The 18,300-nt window shown below is 35.6% G+C and overlaps 1 protein-coding gene across 1 annotated transcript; it reads right to left on the reverse strand.

The window, feature by feature from the left end:
• Positions 1–436: 436 nt before the first annotated feature.
• On the reverse strand, positions 437–9,241 carry LOC105177659 (uncharacterized). Its single transcript, XM_020699063.2, is given in 7 exon segments — positions 437–788; positions 896–1,115; positions 1,239–1,504; positions 2,928–4,986; positions 6,357–7,109; positions 7,111–8,182; positions 9,014–9,241. Coding segments are annotated over 5 exon segments (4,011 nt in total). The 5' UTR covers positions 9,079–9,241; the 3' UTR covers positions 437–788; positions 896–1,115; positions 1,239–1,442.
• Positions 9,242–18,300: the final 9,059 nt, after the last annotated feature.

The following is an 18,300-nucleotide window of genomic DNA, read 5'->3' on the forward strand; positions in this document are numbered from 1 at the left end:
AATTAGATTTGAATAAAACAAACGACCGTAAATAAATGTTATTATACTTATGCTATAATTGTTCACTCTTTAAACAATTATATTAATCGTGTAATTAACTTAAATTTGATAGAGCTAGATTTGTAAATTCCAATTTTGTCTAAGTCATTAATGACTACAACGGAAAGTCTGATTGGCATCAAGACTGTTGCTGGTAGAGTGTGTTTGACGTTTATTTTTCCTGATTGGGATATAAATTTATGTGAGACATTGGATGCATCTTATTGTGAGGGCACTAAGGACAGTGGTTTGGGTAGCATTAAATGTCTTGTAAGATCCAATAAGTATAACATGTTTTAACAGTTAAATTACAATATTTGATTATTTTTGTCTAGAAAAAGAGAGACAATTTATAAAAATAAATAAATAAACCCAAGAATTGATTGACATGGTAAAATAGAGGAAGAGTTGGTTAAAATTGCACAAGAAAACAGTACGATTTGCGTATGATTTACTGTTGGGGTTATGGATAAAAGCCATCCAAAGACTCATAAACCAAGACATACACAGATAGGAACAAAGTCAGAAATTATGGCAGTGGTCTGTGTGCCCCGAGATAAATCCATCGTACAATAAATCAGGATTCTGCTGCTGACTGCTGACTGCTGACTGCTGCCACCCACACTTCAATCTCAGTCAATTTAAGTCAACCTAGAAACAATTTCACTGTGCTTGAATACTTGTAGAACCGCTCTGCCCGTATCAAAACTCATCCAAAATCCAATAATTTGGGTTGTTTCAACAGGTACCTTAGCCAACAACAATTATTGGGTCAATTTTGTGAAAATGAATCAATTTCAGTCATGTGATAATAAGTTGGATTATGTGTACTGATGTGGGAGCTACATATAAATACCTATTAGGGGCCCATAGTCCCGAGGGCGTAATGCCCTAAACCATGGTGGTAATAGAACCTGTATGTAACAAAAGAAAAAGGGGGGACTGCCCTCTTCCATCATTTGCTGTCTATGTATTGTGGTCCAAGAGGCTCTTAGGACCAAATTCCAGGCACCACCACCCACAAACTCCAGTACAAAATGTGTTTCTTTAAGGGTTTTTATCTATCTCTCTGCAGTCTGCACAATTATGGTACACAAACAACTAAACCTTTGAGCAAAAGAAATCGTAACAGGATAAGAGGTAATAATATTCAGACATAAACTGAAGGCGTCACCAATGTAATGGGATTGAGATGTTACCATAGTCATGTCATTGTCGAAGCTGCAACTTTGTCTGCGCCAGCTCTCGTGAGGAGGGAAAGACAATGGTCCCAGAAAATCACACTCATGAATGATTGTAACGCTACTGCTTCGCCGTTGATTGCTGGCCATTTCCATCTTCAGGCCCCGACAGTCCCATCTTCCATCAACATCACCCTTAAAGGACTACAAGCCTGCCTTATCTTACTCTGTCTTAACTGTTGTAGTAACTGTGGTGAATCTAAATGCCATTTTATGACCTGCAACTATAACACAAAATTTCTGTATCCTAACAATGTCAAATGCAGAAAATTTTATATACACCCGGTATGAAAATACTAATAGTTTAAACTACAATATGTCAGGATGTCAGCATACTGTTGGTTTCACTGATGACACGGTGAAATCATTATTGTTTGATATCTTCACAACCGATACATGTAGAAAAAGAAACCCACCAAATGCTACAGGCACAACAATCTAACACACACGTGAGAAAAACCACAGGTTGGTATACATCATCTATGACTTCATCAAATGATGGAACAGCCAATATCATTACTTCCGTTTGTATACACTCTAAATGACATTGGCAATCTGGGGATTCCATCTGTTGCAGATAATATCATTACATCAAGCAGCAACATCTCTTTTGTACTATAACATAATAGTCATTAGTACAAGTAAAATTAGAGAGAAATAAGCAATATAACTCATCTAAATTACAAGGTAGGCCTGATGTCTTCAGAAGACAAATCACATCTATCTCAATCACTCACAATTGTTATCCAGAACTGCCAACTACAAACATCACCAGACAACTAATAAACTGTTTCTGACTAATCAAATAGCCTCTCAAGGATTTATCTTTTGATAAACTTGTGTAAGCACACAGAGTTGCACAGAAAGATATTTTGGTCAAAACCATAGCAATAACCCAACCAAATAAATGACGCAACAAGCTTATATTAAATAAAAGAGGAGAAACATCTGTAGACACTCATATACTATAAACTCACTATAGTTGCATACTCCCCATGAGACTTGGAAAAGAGAAAAGACAAAATTCAAAGAAACAAGGAGACAAGATGGTACATCTAATGTAGATTGACAAAGGTCCTTTTGGGGAGTCTTTTTATTTGATGTGTGGGAACCTAAATAACCACCAGAACCTGCCATTCTAAATCGCAAGAAACAAACCAAATATTAGAAGTTCATTATAAAGCAGGAAGCAATAATCTTCATCAATTTCATGACTTCATGATTGACAATCCCTGATAGTTGAAAGAGTAGACCTAAAAGCGGTAGTTCCTTTTTGCTTCTTTAAAATAGGATAGCCACGAATGTACCTAACCAATACCTAAAGTTTAGGTCATGCCATGAGTGTCATCTTTAAACGAAAACCACAAAAAGCTTCCAAAATATACTGTTTCAGACAATTAACTTTTCAAGCTTTTCAGATTGGTTGACTGGATCATTATAGTTCCTAATAACTGCAACAATCTCAAAGCAACCAAGTACCTAATTAATTAATGTGTTTGGAATTACTGTATTGTTTACTGGTCTTAACTGGGAGATGTTCCATGTTCTAACACACTACTTCTTTGATCAATAGACATGTAGTCAAACTAAAATCAGAGAAAATGGTGAAACTGCATGAAAAATTATGTAGAACTCAGTTATTATTACCCTCCAAACCAGCAGTTACAGGTTCTAGCAGAGAATTTGTCATGAGGGTTTGCGGGCCCCTTACAAAGAAGCTCTCAGAATTGTTCTCAATGACAAATGGAGTTATACTAGGGACCTCTTTTGACTGGTGTGTCAAAGGAAGTCCAAAGAGATGATCTCCCCATATATCATAAGTATATTGCGGCTCATAACCCATCTTTTCCTCAAGCCCACCAGTTCCTTGGTTATGAAGTTTTGTCCCAGGAGCTCGCGCATGTGGAGCAATTCTAGATGTTGAAGCCAGAAAAGGAGAATGACATGTCCAGGGTGTGACAGCCCTTCCAGCACTAGGGAAGGTTGCAGAAGGTAAGAGAACAGCTCTGCCAGCCACTTTCCTTGTCAAACTAGGCTTCTCTTGAGCATATGAAGCCCAATTGTTGTTGCCACATCTTGAAGGACCCTCGTTATCCAAGATATTGACATTAGAGGAAGTTCCAGAGGACTTATTTTTATTGCTTTGCTGGAGACGTGCCTGAGAAAATGGATTTCTAGCTTCCACAGATTGCTCCATACCAGGAGAAACTGACCATGGGGGTTTCAGAGTTATGGATGTGGTTGGGGACAAAGGTGGTGATGGCGTAGAGTTGCCACTCTGACTGCTTGAAACTTCAAAGAGCAATACTCCTGCACCAGAACTCTTCTTCTTCCTTCTCCGTCTTCCTTTCTCTTTCCCAACCTTGACAGACAGATTCCGTGAGTCTGATGCATTTTGCATATCAAAATTCTCAGCAGATGAAGGTCTTGACAGTGTGGCAGACCCTGATCTGGTTTCTGGTTCTGGATCCAACAAAGAGTTAGTTTGCTTCTGATGTCCTGCAGATGGACTAACAGGTCCCTGGTCAGGGGCAAGGCTCTCAGAACATCTACCAGCCGATTGCAAGAGCAATGCCTCTTCACGGGTAACTGATACGAACCCATTCATTTGGGGAGATATGGCGCCACTGCTTTTCCAATTAAAACGCACATACAAAGAATTAAATGCATGGGTCACGTAAGAAAAGGAGTTTTTCCCACCTTTGAAGTCTTGAGATGCAAAGGTTGATACATGGGGGAACAAGAGGAAAATTAGCAGAAAAGCTGCAAAAAGTATCACAAGTATAGCCTTCTTCACCCTGGTCCAAAACATTGATCTTCTGCAGAAATGAAGCACGCATATTGGTATACTTGCTTTCATAGGTATAACAATGATGCCAAAAGCCAAAACCAGTTCAAGGTCCCTGTGTATTGTGGCTGCAGCGAAATCAGTCTGGTATGATATATTAAACCTTACAGATTCTCCAGGTTGAAGAGAAAACCCGTTACAATTGTGTATAATAAATCCATCTAAACCACATTCTGCACCTGAAACATCAATTTGTAAGACGTCCAGGGGAAGATCACCCATGTTCTTGGCATAGACCTCTTTCGTCAACGGCTGCGAGCAGGAAGGAGTTTTATCTGCTGCAGAGTGTAATGAGTCTGGAGAAGAAAAATTTAGCCAAGCTGGTAAGTTTAACTTAAATTCTAAACTCTGCACAGGATCATACCCCTCATACAATACCAAGGAAAGTGAGCCTCCCAATCCTCGCAGAGGTAACCATTCCACACCAGAGAGATTATTCCTAATCAGAGCTGAGCTTCTCCATTCACATCTATTGGAAGGTTGAAAGAGGATAGGCCCAAAAGTTGCACTTCCATAGGGATGCACCAAAGCTTCAGTCAGTGCATCTGCTGGTATCGAGAAACCGTACCTTGTAGGGGCAATTGATTTATTTGACACCAAGTCATGGGATGAAGAGGTTTGTAAAAGCATTTCAGTTATCCGGCAGTTATCAATGACTTCCGCAGAATTTAAGATAAGCTGCATTAAAACTGGTTCTTGGCTTGGGTTTTTGACAGCTATCCACTGAGAAAAATAATTTTCCACCAAAACCACTGGAAATATTAGCTCATTCTCACCAAGAACAGACATGAAGCTCCCAGTAGCTTGAGATTTCCAATTCCTGAGAACTAGTTCATCTGCTTCTCTCGCATCCACTGCCTTCAGATGAGGATTAACACAAATGCAATGATTACTAACAACACCTTGTTCAAAATTATAATTAATTATTCTCATTTAACAAGATATACTTAAGACATCAAATTGCAACTACACAGACAAGCATATAGCACAAAGACGAACATCACACACTTGGAAGTGGTTGCATTTTTATTTTTCTCATTTTTTTTCCACCCAAATCCTGACGTCTTCTCATTGGTGGTCAGAATGACCTGACCAGCACCATATGTATGATTCTGAGGTCCTATGCAGTAAACTTTTTATTTGCATAAGTTTAACAACTAGAATGGGATATGCTTGCTTCAACTGAGAATCAACTTCTAAAAACTACCTGATCTCCCGCGACATACTAGCATTAGTTTTGGTAATATGAAGAACTAAATACTATTGTAATTCACTACCAACTGAAAATGCACTATGACAGGCAGGATTCTTTGACTTGAATGAAAAAAAATTCAGGAATCACAGAACATTAGGTATTTCTATGAGATCGAAAACTTATATCATTCAAACTGCAGATAAAGTCGAGTAGCATAATCAATCTTCTTGTGATGCTTTCTTCTTCTTCTTCTTCTTCTTTATAAGTTACATTTTATTATCAACATTTTTTGCCCCATAGAAAGTCAAGAGGGGAAAACTATTGGAAGAAAAGGTTTACAAACACCAACTTTTACATTTGAAAATCTCTTGTTCTAGTAGTCTATCTACCATTGGAAAGTTCAATATTAAATGGTTTCTAGCAGTCGTCATGCATGCATTAAATCTAAACTTTCAGACACTTCATGTAATACCACATTTTTTAAGGGCTTCAAAAGTTTAGCAAAACTACTTCCTAAACACAGCTTCTCAAACTTATATATGAGTAAATGAAGGTTATCGCTCCAAACATCTCCGACACACCAAGTTTTCAACAAAAATTGTTTTAAAGTAGAAGGCAAGGAGACAATAAAATAAATGAAAGTATGATAACAAAACATAAACTAATAGAAGACATAGCAATATTTACCCATTATCTGAAAGAATTGTATTGTCAATTCAAGGTGCAAAATGCAACTGACCACCATTGAGCTATATCTATGTTCTCATTTCATTCCTATTGCAGCTGGTGTGGTCATAATACTAAACAAGCGACTTTGAGATCTCACTTGAGTTCTTCTGAGTTCTAGCATTTGAAAAGTGAATGCCACGGAGCAGAATAAACACTACCCACTATATCAATATAACAAAGCAGAGGTTATAGCAAATTGCGATATAACAAACAAATGGAAACATAGTTTTGAGTCATAAGAACAACATGCACTAACCTAAGAAAAATTCTTTCAGAGAAGAAACATGCACAGAATCTCTTATACCTTGATCCTTGAAGGTGACTGCATGCTGCGACTGAAAAATCTCTCTCTTCCATTTATATAATCAATGCTATTGATCCCTTTTGTATGTCCAACAGAAGATTTTAACTCACTTCCACAGCCAACATTGATTACATCATTGCAAGGAATTTCTATCTGAGATCTTCTTGTGTCATTTATCAGTATTAGTAATTTGCAGTTCATGTTTACATCGTGAGTTTCCAGAGCATACAAACTAAGAATAGCAACTTGTGTGCTGGTACTGGGAAAAAGAATGAGTCCTTCTACAGACTTGATTTGAAAAGTTTCTACACTTTCCCCTACTTCCATGACCTTCATAAAGGTCAACAAATATGGAGCATCATTTCTGACAGAAAGAGCAACAACAATAGATCCACTTGTATTGCATGGGACTAAGGCCTCCAGAGATAAAGAAACATGCCCTGTGTCTGGAGTAGGGCTTCGACTCAGTTCTACCTCAAGAGGCACCATTACAGTATCGACCTCTTTGTTTGGAGATCTCAGGAACTTCAGACAGAAGGCACCAACTATTTTCCCTTCAAAATGGTCCGAAATGTCTAACTCCATAATGGTCTCTGTTTTTTTAGGACCAACTTTCCAATTTTTATGCGGCCTCAATGCAATTTCGGGTTGACCAACTTCTTCTCTTTCAACAGACAACCAGTCTTTAGCTGTCAAAGCACCATAGTCACTAGACTGTTCCATATTCTGAACACGGCAAATAGATTTCGAAGCGGGAGGTGTTTCCATAGAAAGTGGATATCCAAGCAGTTACCTCCTCCACATATAGGGCTCCATTAAAAGGATTAAATAAAGACAAATTCTTTCTCCACCTTCCACTGGAAGAAATGTCGAGACCACTAAGAGGCTTCACCAAATAAGGTGACTCAATGGCAAAGCCTTTAGCTTGAATTAAGAACCCACCAAAACTTGTCTGTAAAACTAGATGAGCTGAGGATGAACCCAGATTTGTAGGAAAAAAGACGAAACATATTGATGCAATTTCCCCAGGAGCCAACAATATTTCACTAGAATTGCATGGGTAAAACTGTGAATTGCTACTATAAGGATCATACATTCTCAAGACACTATCAGCATGAACATTCTTTACTGTCAAAAAAGCCAAGGAAGGATAATACATATTCTTATGCCCCCAATCAAGCAGAGAAGGTTTTATTTCTACCAGTGGTGTAGACATGCCATCCAAAAATCCATATTTGACTGTCTCAGTGTTCTCCACTGAGTTTGAACTCTGAGTCTTTTTCCCAAATAGTGGGCTTATACAAGAAGAAACATCAGCTCGCTGGCCACTCTTCATGTTCCCACCACTAGATGGAAATTCAGGGAAACCATCTTGCGGGTAAAAAGAGCACGAAATACTTTGTCCACCCAAGAACCTGAAGATTCCATGGTAATGCGACCAGCTCATTTTACTCCCCATTTGCTCTAACTCAGATGAAAAACCTTCAGATTGAACCCCAGAAGCATCTGATACCTCTGAGTCAGCATCAATTTCATTAACTAAAAACTCTGTTAATGTCGATTGGAAACAAAATGAATTTGAAGACAGACATGCATTTTCAAGACTATGTTGCTGAACTGAATGTCTTGACAATATATGCTGTCCAACATGACCATCAAATACTTCTGGAGAGTTATCAAAATTGCTCCTGTATGACCTGCATGCCTCACATTCTAACTGATTCTGCACTTCACTTACTAAACATTGCTTGCATGTGACTAGAATGAAAATAGCAGACAACAGAAGCACCACAAAGTAAACATCCTTGACAGAGCAAATGAGTCCCCTGAAAAAGATTAATAAAATAGCTGACATCAGGATAGTAGTAATCCACACAAATACTTAGATAATAATATCATGTATAGTTAGAGCTACTACCAGCAGTGCATCCAAAGCAATCAGAAACCCATTATTAATCATGTGAAAGAAAATAGTATAAATCACAGAAAAACATTATCTCGGAATAATTCACAGAAGGACAAAAAAAAACCTGAAATAAAACGGAAAAAACAGGGTAACTAAACAGTCCGCATATAACACTTATCAAATGCGAACAACACATAATTGCGCTTGCATTAAATACACAAACAACACCCATTACTAAAAAAAGAGGAGCTTTTTTATGGAAAGAAAATAATAAAACAAAACATCAAGCTTTTCCCGTATAGACAGCAATACAGGGGAGTCGTACCAATCTAGAAATGACTAGAATGAACTAGCTTCGTCGTTAAATATGAAAAAAAAAAAAACCCCTCCAAAATTCGAACCACAAACAATAAATCATCGCAGGCCACTTCACTCAAGTATATCACAAAAACACTCCGCTAATACGTCACGAATTAAAATTTTTAGCGTAAGCCTCACCCTTTCCTTAACTTGTATAAACATAACACACATATAAAATATCTAAAACCTCAAGCGTTACAGAGGATGGTCTTCCCTTCTCAGGACAAAAAAAAAAAAAACAAAAAAAAACATGGCTTTGAACGCAAAAGGATTTAGACACAAGAATAAATAAATAAATAAATAAAAGAAGATGAAGGAACGAACAAGCGGTAAACAGCTCGTTTTTTTCAGAAAAAATAAGGGGGGGAATGAGAGTCAGTGATGGAGTTACCGGAGGCAGAACATGGAGAAAAGCTGCTGTTTATGAGCTTTGATCACTAGGGTTTGAGACACCATTTCTCAGAACCAAAAACCAACCATCCACTCTGTATGTAAGAATTCTTTTCCCTCTCTGGGATTTTTAGGGCTTTGTAATTCAGCCCAAAAAATATATGCTGATACAGAATGAACACACACACACACCTGATAAACATAGAATGAATGGCCTCGGACGACGAAAAGAGTTTAAACCCACCCCCCATAAAAAAAAATTAAATAAAACAATCCTTCAATGTAAATTACTCTTTTGCCCTACCATGCATTTAATCGAGATTAGTTTAAGTATTCAGAGATAGGTCAAGACTGGAAATTCAAGACAGAGAACGTCAAGGCAAGCACAAAAGCTTGATTTTGTTGCTTGGATTATGAGAAAATAAGTTTTATTATGATAATTATAATACTTTTTGTAATTTTACCTATCTGAAAAAGGTATGTATTATAATGTATCGACTGTCATCAAATAAGCTGAGCTGGAAATAAAAGAAAAAGTCACTCACGTTCTTAATGTGTTCCTATCCAAAATAATAAAGTGTAACGGCTGGCAAACGAAATCAAATTTTATAAATCGTAATATAACTTCTACTCTGCTTTATGTTTTCACACTCATCAATTTGGACACGTCGTTGGTGTCTTTTTCGATTTGCTCTGAGGGCATAAAGGGAAGACAGGAAATTAAATTCTCAAAATTTCTTAGAAAAAAAAAATAAAGTAAAATTGTTGTTGTGATATGCAAAAATGGCACTTCAACTTTTGGTATATGAAATAGGGCTGTGGAGGTATGCTAGAGAAGGAATTAATACCTTAGTTTAGGTGGTGGGCCGTTGCATGAAATATTTGTCTAGATTTTGATACTTTATGACCACTAATTTGGCACGCTAGTGGATTCTTATAAACGTGATATGTTTAAATGTGCGTGTATACTTCATTTTGATATATAAATTAATTAGATGAGTTTTTCTGTCGGAATTATTGGTTGAAAGAGTATTTAGATCTTAATATTAAAATCGATGACGGTGGATGAATGGAACGTGTTGCACCTAGTTCACTTTAAAATGAGCCAATTTCGACTATTCAGCGTAATAAGATATGATTCATGACTACCATGCATTGTTTGCTAGTACTTATTTTTATTTGAAACTCGATCAATAATTCTTGAAAATGAAACCAAACATTGCTACTTTTTAGTAATTCGGTTATAGAATGACTCAATTTTCTTTCAACTGAAATAAATATGATCTGTTTTGAAAAAAAAAGTGCACCAACTCTACTAAAGTCGTGAAAATTGTCTTAGAATCATGTACGAATTATTATTTATAACTGTAATTTGCAGGTTCGTACATAAAATCAATTTCAAATACCAAATTAATGTATCCCGATTAATAAATAACTAATATGTACATTTGAATTATATTTTTCAAAAGTAAATATTGTGGAACCTCACGAATGGGTTAATACTATGTTCATGTCCCAAAAATTTAACTTAAGAAAATGTTATTATTAAAAAAATATATATAAAAATGTGTAATATGACGACACAATAGGAGTAGCGCTCTCTATGAAAAATAAGGCTAGAAATAAAGCCACAAACAAATACCAAAATATAATTTGCATACATTTTCAAGATCTCCATCTTTACCTCTAATTAGAATAATTATATCGAAAATTTAAAATAAAGAGACAATAAATTTAGTGATGAAATTGGAATTGTTATAGTGCACAATAATGATAATAATAATAATAATAATAATAGGCCCAAAAAGATAAAAATAAAATGAAAAAATCCAAAAGGGTTTAAAGCACATGACATAGCATTTACATTTACATGCTACATGCACGTCACGTCCTAAAAGTTTCAGTACTACCATGTTATACCTAATTAGGGGAATTTGCCCCAAGGCCGAGTGGGCAACCACCCACGCGCGATTAGTTGAATATTTGGAGAAAATCCAGAAATGAAATGATTTATGATAATATGAGAGGCGCGTAGCGAGAGAGGGAAAAGGGGGGCGTGGGGGGAAGGAGCGACAAGAAAAGCCAAGAGCCACGCAATGGTGCCTGAGGAACAATGTATTGGGCGGTCGGCCACCAACTGATAAAGTCAAATACTAGGTGGCGGAGTTGGAATCTGATGTCCCCTGGGGGGTGGCTCCGCTCCGTTAGGCAGCCCGGGGGAAAACGGCAGTCAGATTCTTATTAACGTGCGCCACTAAACTAAACTGCTCCAACTATGTGGGACCCATTACCGGAAGGTGGGGCGGCGTTGTCCTTGACGATGGGGATTGGACTATCTAATGTGGGTCCATCCGGATGTTTTGTACAATTGTACTTGCTTCGACGTACTAATCTGGGCTTCAAACATTGTGAAGGCCCATCTATGGGTTGGGTTCTACAAATGTGGGCCCATGAGGTTAAGAAGCCCATTAAAATGAATGGCCAAGAATCCTAAATGAAACCCAAACAGTTGAGTGGTTTTTGGAGAAAGCCCAAAATTTCTCGACTCCACCTCAACCAGACAAATTTATTCTCAATTCGAGTCAATATGCGATTTTCTGCTCAACTTCATTCAGCCATAAAGCCAATAATTATAAACGCGTTTCCTCAAGCGCGCTTTGTGCTTTTTCTTTTTTTCTTGACTGAAAAACTAATATCAGTTCATTTTGCAGCCAAAACTTAATTACCATTTTGAGAAAAGCAAAAAATAAATATTGAGAGGACAGAAATTTTAATTTCTGGACAAAAAGAAAGCGTAGTCAAATGGAAGTTGTGTTATTGAAATAGCAGAATATATATATATGTACAAACAAAGGCGCTACTCATCAAAAGCTTTCCAGTTCAAGAAAGCTAAAAAAGAAAAGCAGCAGAAAGACAAGAACAAGTACACAACTCAAAAAACCAGCAAGTTGAGAGAGAGAGAGAGAGGAAATGATCATCCATGTCCGATGCCAGGGCTGTGACCAGGAGAGGTGGGTTTGGAGTCATCCAGTCTAGGCTTATAATTTTGTGACAATTGTTTCCTAAGATCCCTCCTCATTCCCAGCTTTGGCTGCTGCTCATCTGCACCTCCTTTCATGTCTTTAACGTTGACGGCGCCGGAATGATCAGGAGCAGCGGCGGAGGACAATATCATCACCCAAACAAATATGAGTAGTACTGTTAGAACAATAACACTAGTTTTCAGTGCCATACGGAATTCAGAATTGTTACTGTAGAGAGTGTGTGTGTGTGTGTCAGTGTATGTTTTGTTGACTGCTTGAAATGCCAAACTCTCACGTGCTATATATAGTAAAAATTTAAGCATTCAACACGTATAAATTCTTAATTTTTATTTTTTTAATCTGAAAATTGAATTGAGTCAAACTCTAATTAGCTAGAAAGCTTAATTAGAGTATTTATGTGGGAGTTCTCTTGCGAAGGTCGTACCAAAATCTACTTCCAACATATTTACGATTTTCAAACAAGTTTTGTATTTATTTATTAGTTTGAAGTCTTTACGATTCGGTTATAGTACATTAAAAATCCGAATACATATGAACTTATCATGATCATCCGATTATTTTGGTGTATATGATTTACGTAAAATCATACAATTGAGGTAAATTTATAAGTAGTTGCCCTTCGTACAACAATTACAACTTTTGCTGTCCTAATATTTTTATAATTTTTACTTATCTTTATCTTACAACGTATCAATTAACTTAAACATTAGAGATTATAATCGAGACCTTCCCAATATAGTTCTAACTGTAATCTATTTTGTAGATTACGCAACTAAAACGTAATTTGCTCGTTACAATTAGCATCCATCTAAAATTCACTCTGAAAGACCTTACCCTAAAAAAATCAGTACAAAATTGAGTCAAACTCTAATTAGAGAGTTCATATGAAGACTTGAATTTGGAGTCAAATGGTGAAGCATAAAATAAAATAAGAAAAAGGTAGAAGACAAGAATCTGAAAAGAAGAGGTGTTGAAGGTGTCTACCATTCCTCAATTTACTAATCATATATGTACACCCCCTGCCGTACGTTGAATTGGACATTATGCGATTAATAAATTAATTAATAGTATTAAAATCGACCCACGAGTCTCTGTCGCCATGTGGGACCGCCCTCTAATCATTTACCAAAATAATAAATAAAAAAATATAAAAAAAAAGTGAAAGTGTTGATCGTCTAGTTTTAATTGCAAATCTAATGTGGGGTTTAAACTTACTACAGAATAAACAGAATTAACTACCACCGTTACTCAGCCGTGAACGTGGCTGCCACCAACATCACTTTCTTCTATTCAAATCCATATCTTCTTGTTTCTTTTTTGTCCACTTTTTGACTCCCACTTTATTTCAAATACAATTCTCCTTTTTTCTTTTTTGGCACTTTTTTCTCCCACTTCTTTCACTGTGTTTAGTCAATCATCTGTCAACGTGACCCTTCTCGTACCGTATGTCTTAATGTGGGTTTAAATCTTTTGAAGTTTGTGAACAAATCAAATGTCTCTAATTTTGTTTTAATTTTGAAACTCGACTCCGTTCCTACCTGATTTACATCTTAATATGTACTGACTTATGGTAATCGTTAAATCTAAAATAATTACGGTGTGATTTTATTTATTTATTTTTTTTTAAAGTTATTCTCAGTTAGTAGGAATTTTTTTGGGAGGAATCCGATTACATTTTTGGAAATAATTAATTGATTTTTGCTTCAATTCCTCTCCCGGGACTCTAATAAAAATCGTGTATATATTATAATTTATCAAATGCAACCTTCATATGGACAAATGAAATTGAACATGACATCCAAAAAGATCATTTTCAGACTTAGAAATAAAGTAGTTTCATAACTATTAACAATATTGTGCAACTTAAGTCTTGAGAAGTCACATTGGATTAGACATGACCCGCATAAAAACATGGTCGCATAACCCATTGGATCCAACAGCCTAAACATTAGGACATAATATAAAAATGTATATGCACATGATGAGTTAAAACTAGTACAAAATACGGGCTATATATATAAAATGATGATGTCCAGATACATCAACACCTTCGTAGCACTGATCAATCGCACACTGATCAGGACAAGTGGTAGTTAATCTATGACAAAAACGGGCTGGATTAATGATGTCTAGATACACAATCACGTGCGGCAGTTTTAATGGTTCGATCACATGCATGCATATTATGGGGTTATCATGGATTTATCTAATTATAATTCATCAAATTTTCCATTCTAACAATAGGGTGCATACAAGTCGTTGTAGATTATTTTTTGTGTGTGTGTGTGGTGGGGGGGGGGGGGAGGGGGTCTCCAATACAAATACTATACCGGGCAAAATGTAATTATTCTTGAAAATATAATGAATTGTTTGTAATTAGTTGAAAATTTTGTTTATTAGTTGGCATTGTATGCTGTGCCTTTAAGTATTTAGGAAAATTTTACATATTTCAAATTGAGTTGGCCGATGTCGAGCCAACTCTATATTTGTGGTGAATAAATTATATTTATTATGGAGTTTATATAATTTAAAAGTAATAATCAATTATATTATAATTAAGTATAAAAGGCAAATTTTAAAATTAATTTAATTTGATCGTATCTAATTTAATTAGATAGTAGCAAATTACTCCCTAACTTCGACTTCTTTCACTTATTGACATCTCCAATTTGTTAGGAATATTACTTTTTATACAATTATATCATGGTTACACTCTACGCATTTAACTTAGCTACTCAATTTGAATATTTTCCTTTAAAATTGAGATTCGTCTTGTAATTTATTTTAAATGGACAATTTAATAACCTACTTTATCAATTTAATGTTTCATGAATTACTTTATATACGAGATGGCATGTGTATATTGAATACCATAAAGATGAAACAAACTTTATAATAGAAAATCCAATTCATTAATTAAATCTTGATTTATATACAGTTGAGATACAAACAGGACATCCAATTGTAATGCGGGGGCATTAGCCTCGCATGCAACAACGTACTGATCAATTACAAGAAAACAAAGGGATTATATATATCAACAAGTAAGAATTTCAGTCATGAACTGAATGGCCAATGCCGGGGCTGTGCCCCGGCACCGTCGGCCGAAAATCATCCACGTTCTCTGCCTTACTCATCTGCGTTCCGGCGCCACCGTGTTTATCTCCGACGTTTATTATTCTCAAAGAGTTTTTGTGGTGCCCCTTTGAACGTTTCCTGCACTTCAAATGCCTCCCCGAAACAAAAACAATTTCTTGGCATATAATCAGCAGCAGAAGAAGAACACAAATGGCCAATGCCTTAGAATTTTTCGCCATCAGCGATCAAGAAAAGGAGGATTATTTAATTGATGAGTGTTTGAGAAGAGTGGTGGAAGAAATTGTGCTGTGAGTTAAAACCCTTTTGAAGCTGTAATGTATATATATAACTTGGAGATGGGGTGCATGTGATGAAGGTCCTCAGTAGTGGGAAGATTCCATAATTAGATGGGAAAATTGCATCTTTGGTACCATATATTAGGGCTTTTTTCAATTGAGTCTTGTTTTGATTTTCTCACATTGCATTTCATAAGTTAAATTTTTTCTCATGTTTAACTCTCACACGACTTTTCAGTCCAATAATTAAGTGAATGAAAAAATCAAGTGAAAACTAAAAATTAAAAAAAAAATTGATTTATCGAATGCAAAAGGAGAAAATCATAACAAAACGGACTAAATTGAAAATGAACCTAATTTATGAACTAAAAATGCAATTTTCTTGTGCAGAATAATAGAATATAAAACAGTGAATGGATTGCCTGTTTTGGCTGTTTAATATCAACCCCTGGAGCTATATATCTATATAAGTAAAAAAGGGAAAATGTATTTGGGTTGATTAGGTATAGTGCATGTAGATGATAAGGTTTGATGAATATACAACGAATGATGAGCAATAGAAAATGGAGGAGATCTTAGGTATATATAAAGGATGAGCCAATGTGTATGTTGCCTTTTGTGCTAAAGGGAATCTGGCGGGGTCTGATTATAAATTTGTGAAGAGGCAGGGTTCATGATCACCATTCATCTCCATTGGTATTTTAGATCTTAATTAATTCAAGAAGCTTCCTCATTTTTGCAAGAGCCAATGTGTATATATATGGGGTCTCTTCAATGATACAAACTAGTAAATTATAATAATTTTTTTTTAACATGATCACAATTACCCCTCATTGTTTAAGACGTATCTATTGCAATGACGTTTTACATTCGTAAAACAATTGCCATTGGTGTTATTGCCACGTTGATCTAGTTGTTGACAATTCTGTCGCAATATTTTTCTTGTGACAGATTTTCTTGTTATTAAAATTTAGGGTTAATTATAAAAAACTCCCATGAAATTTGATATCGTATGCCCTCTCGTTATTTGAAAATTTAAGAATATTTCCCTAATGTTTGATAAAAGTATGTCATCATTAAATGGAGGTTTTGAATTGTCAAATGTACCCTTATTATATTTTTCTTTTTTTTAAAAAAATCAAACAAGATGGATGGAAAATTTTGAAATTTTTTTAAAAATAACCCACCTGGTACATAAAAATTTTCAAAAAATATATAAAATTATAATTTATAGTCTATAAGGGCATTTTGGACAGTTCATCATAAAAAATTGATGAAAACCTAACGAAAACCAACAAATTAGACTAATTATTAAACGACAATTAAGAGCAAGAGGGTACTTGTACTTTTTTAAATAATAAAAGGATAATTGTAATTATGTGAAACTTGAAGAAAACTTGTAATTTGCCCTAAAATATATATTAAACTGGTAGCTAGTAGCTAGTATTAATAATTGGAAAAGCAAATATTCGGAAATACAAGATCTTCTCCAAGGTGATTGGACCATAATATGAGCAGCACATGATATATTCTTTGATTAACTGAAAGATCACAAGATTAGGACTAAAACACTGCCTTTCAAGACTTCAAAGGCTACCTAAAATTTTGTTTATATCCTATCCTATTTTTTATATGCTAAAAGTCGCACTTTTCCTAACTGCTAAGCGTTAATTAAACACACAGTAGACAGTAGCCACTAGCTAACTAGTTGCATGCGCCTTCCACTGTTTTCTATTTGAACCGTCCCTTTAATTTGAGGGGTCTTCTTGCCTTTGGTTTCTGTGCTGTACCTTAGACAACCCCTACTTTACGCCCACAACAAAGTACAGACTAGCCAAAGCACGATTCTTTCTTTTCTTTACTCTTCCCTCCCACTCCCACTCCCACTGTAATTAATTCTTCCACACCTAATTAAGAAATTAGGTATACTACTACGGTAATATTAGTATAAGTGGCATATATATAGTCATGCAACATTTTGCCACATACTTATGCCAATAAATGATATTAGGATGCAATAGGAAGCTGGAGAAATTATTGTCATGTTCAGATAAAAATAAGATTTGATATATTTACATGTTGATGTGATTTGTGATTTGAATAATACTTTATTACTAAAGAGATGAGGCCTTTTGGACTTATTATTCATTCAAATTTTTTATTTGGAGGAGAAGTCCGCAAAAACACTAGGATTTCCCAAATGATCACCAATTCAGTGCTACAATCGCCAAACACATTTAATTTCAAAATTTTAATAAAATCTAGTTCATTAGTGCTGGTATGATGTGGCTTGTTCCGTGTGCCGTGCGTGGGGCTTGCTAGCAACTCTATCAACACCTCGTTGTGGGCGATCTATTGCCAGCTTTCACATGAGCCTCACAGTTTTGGGGCTTATATATAAGTCACTCAAACTCTTGCGGCTTGCGACTCGATCGATGCCTCATTGCTCGAGGTATTATTCACTCTAATTTCGTATGGACCTCAAATTTTTATACTAAAAGACATCTCGGTAGGAAAATGAGGCTTTATGGCTTATAAACTACTTAAAATTCTCATTTGCAACTGATATGGGACGTTTGTCTACATCAAACTCATGAAATTATTATAAAGGTCAAAACTGATAATATCTTAAGTAATAAAATATCGATCGAGTCGCAAGCTGCATCTCATGTCATACAGCCAATACGCAAACTTTGTACTAGTTTATGCAATAGAAAATATTACACAATTGATCTTTTCAAAATTGGGTTCAATACTATTGCAGTTAACGGCAAAAATTTAAGTACTAAAAGTTGATCTTCCATAGCTTAAGGAGCTAATTAATAATAAAAAGCTACTTGACATCCTAATTAATGAATTTCATGGGAATG

The sequence above is a fragment of the Sesamum indicum genome, linkage group LG9 (genome assembly GCF_026168435.1).
Source record: "Sesamum indicum cultivar Baizhima isolate 11 linkage group LG9, ASM2616843v1, whole genome shotgun sequence".
Classification (NCBI taxonomy): domain Eukaryota; kingdom Viridiplantae; phylum Streptophyta; class Magnoliopsida; order Lamiales; family Pedaliaceae; genus Sesamum; species Sesamum indicum.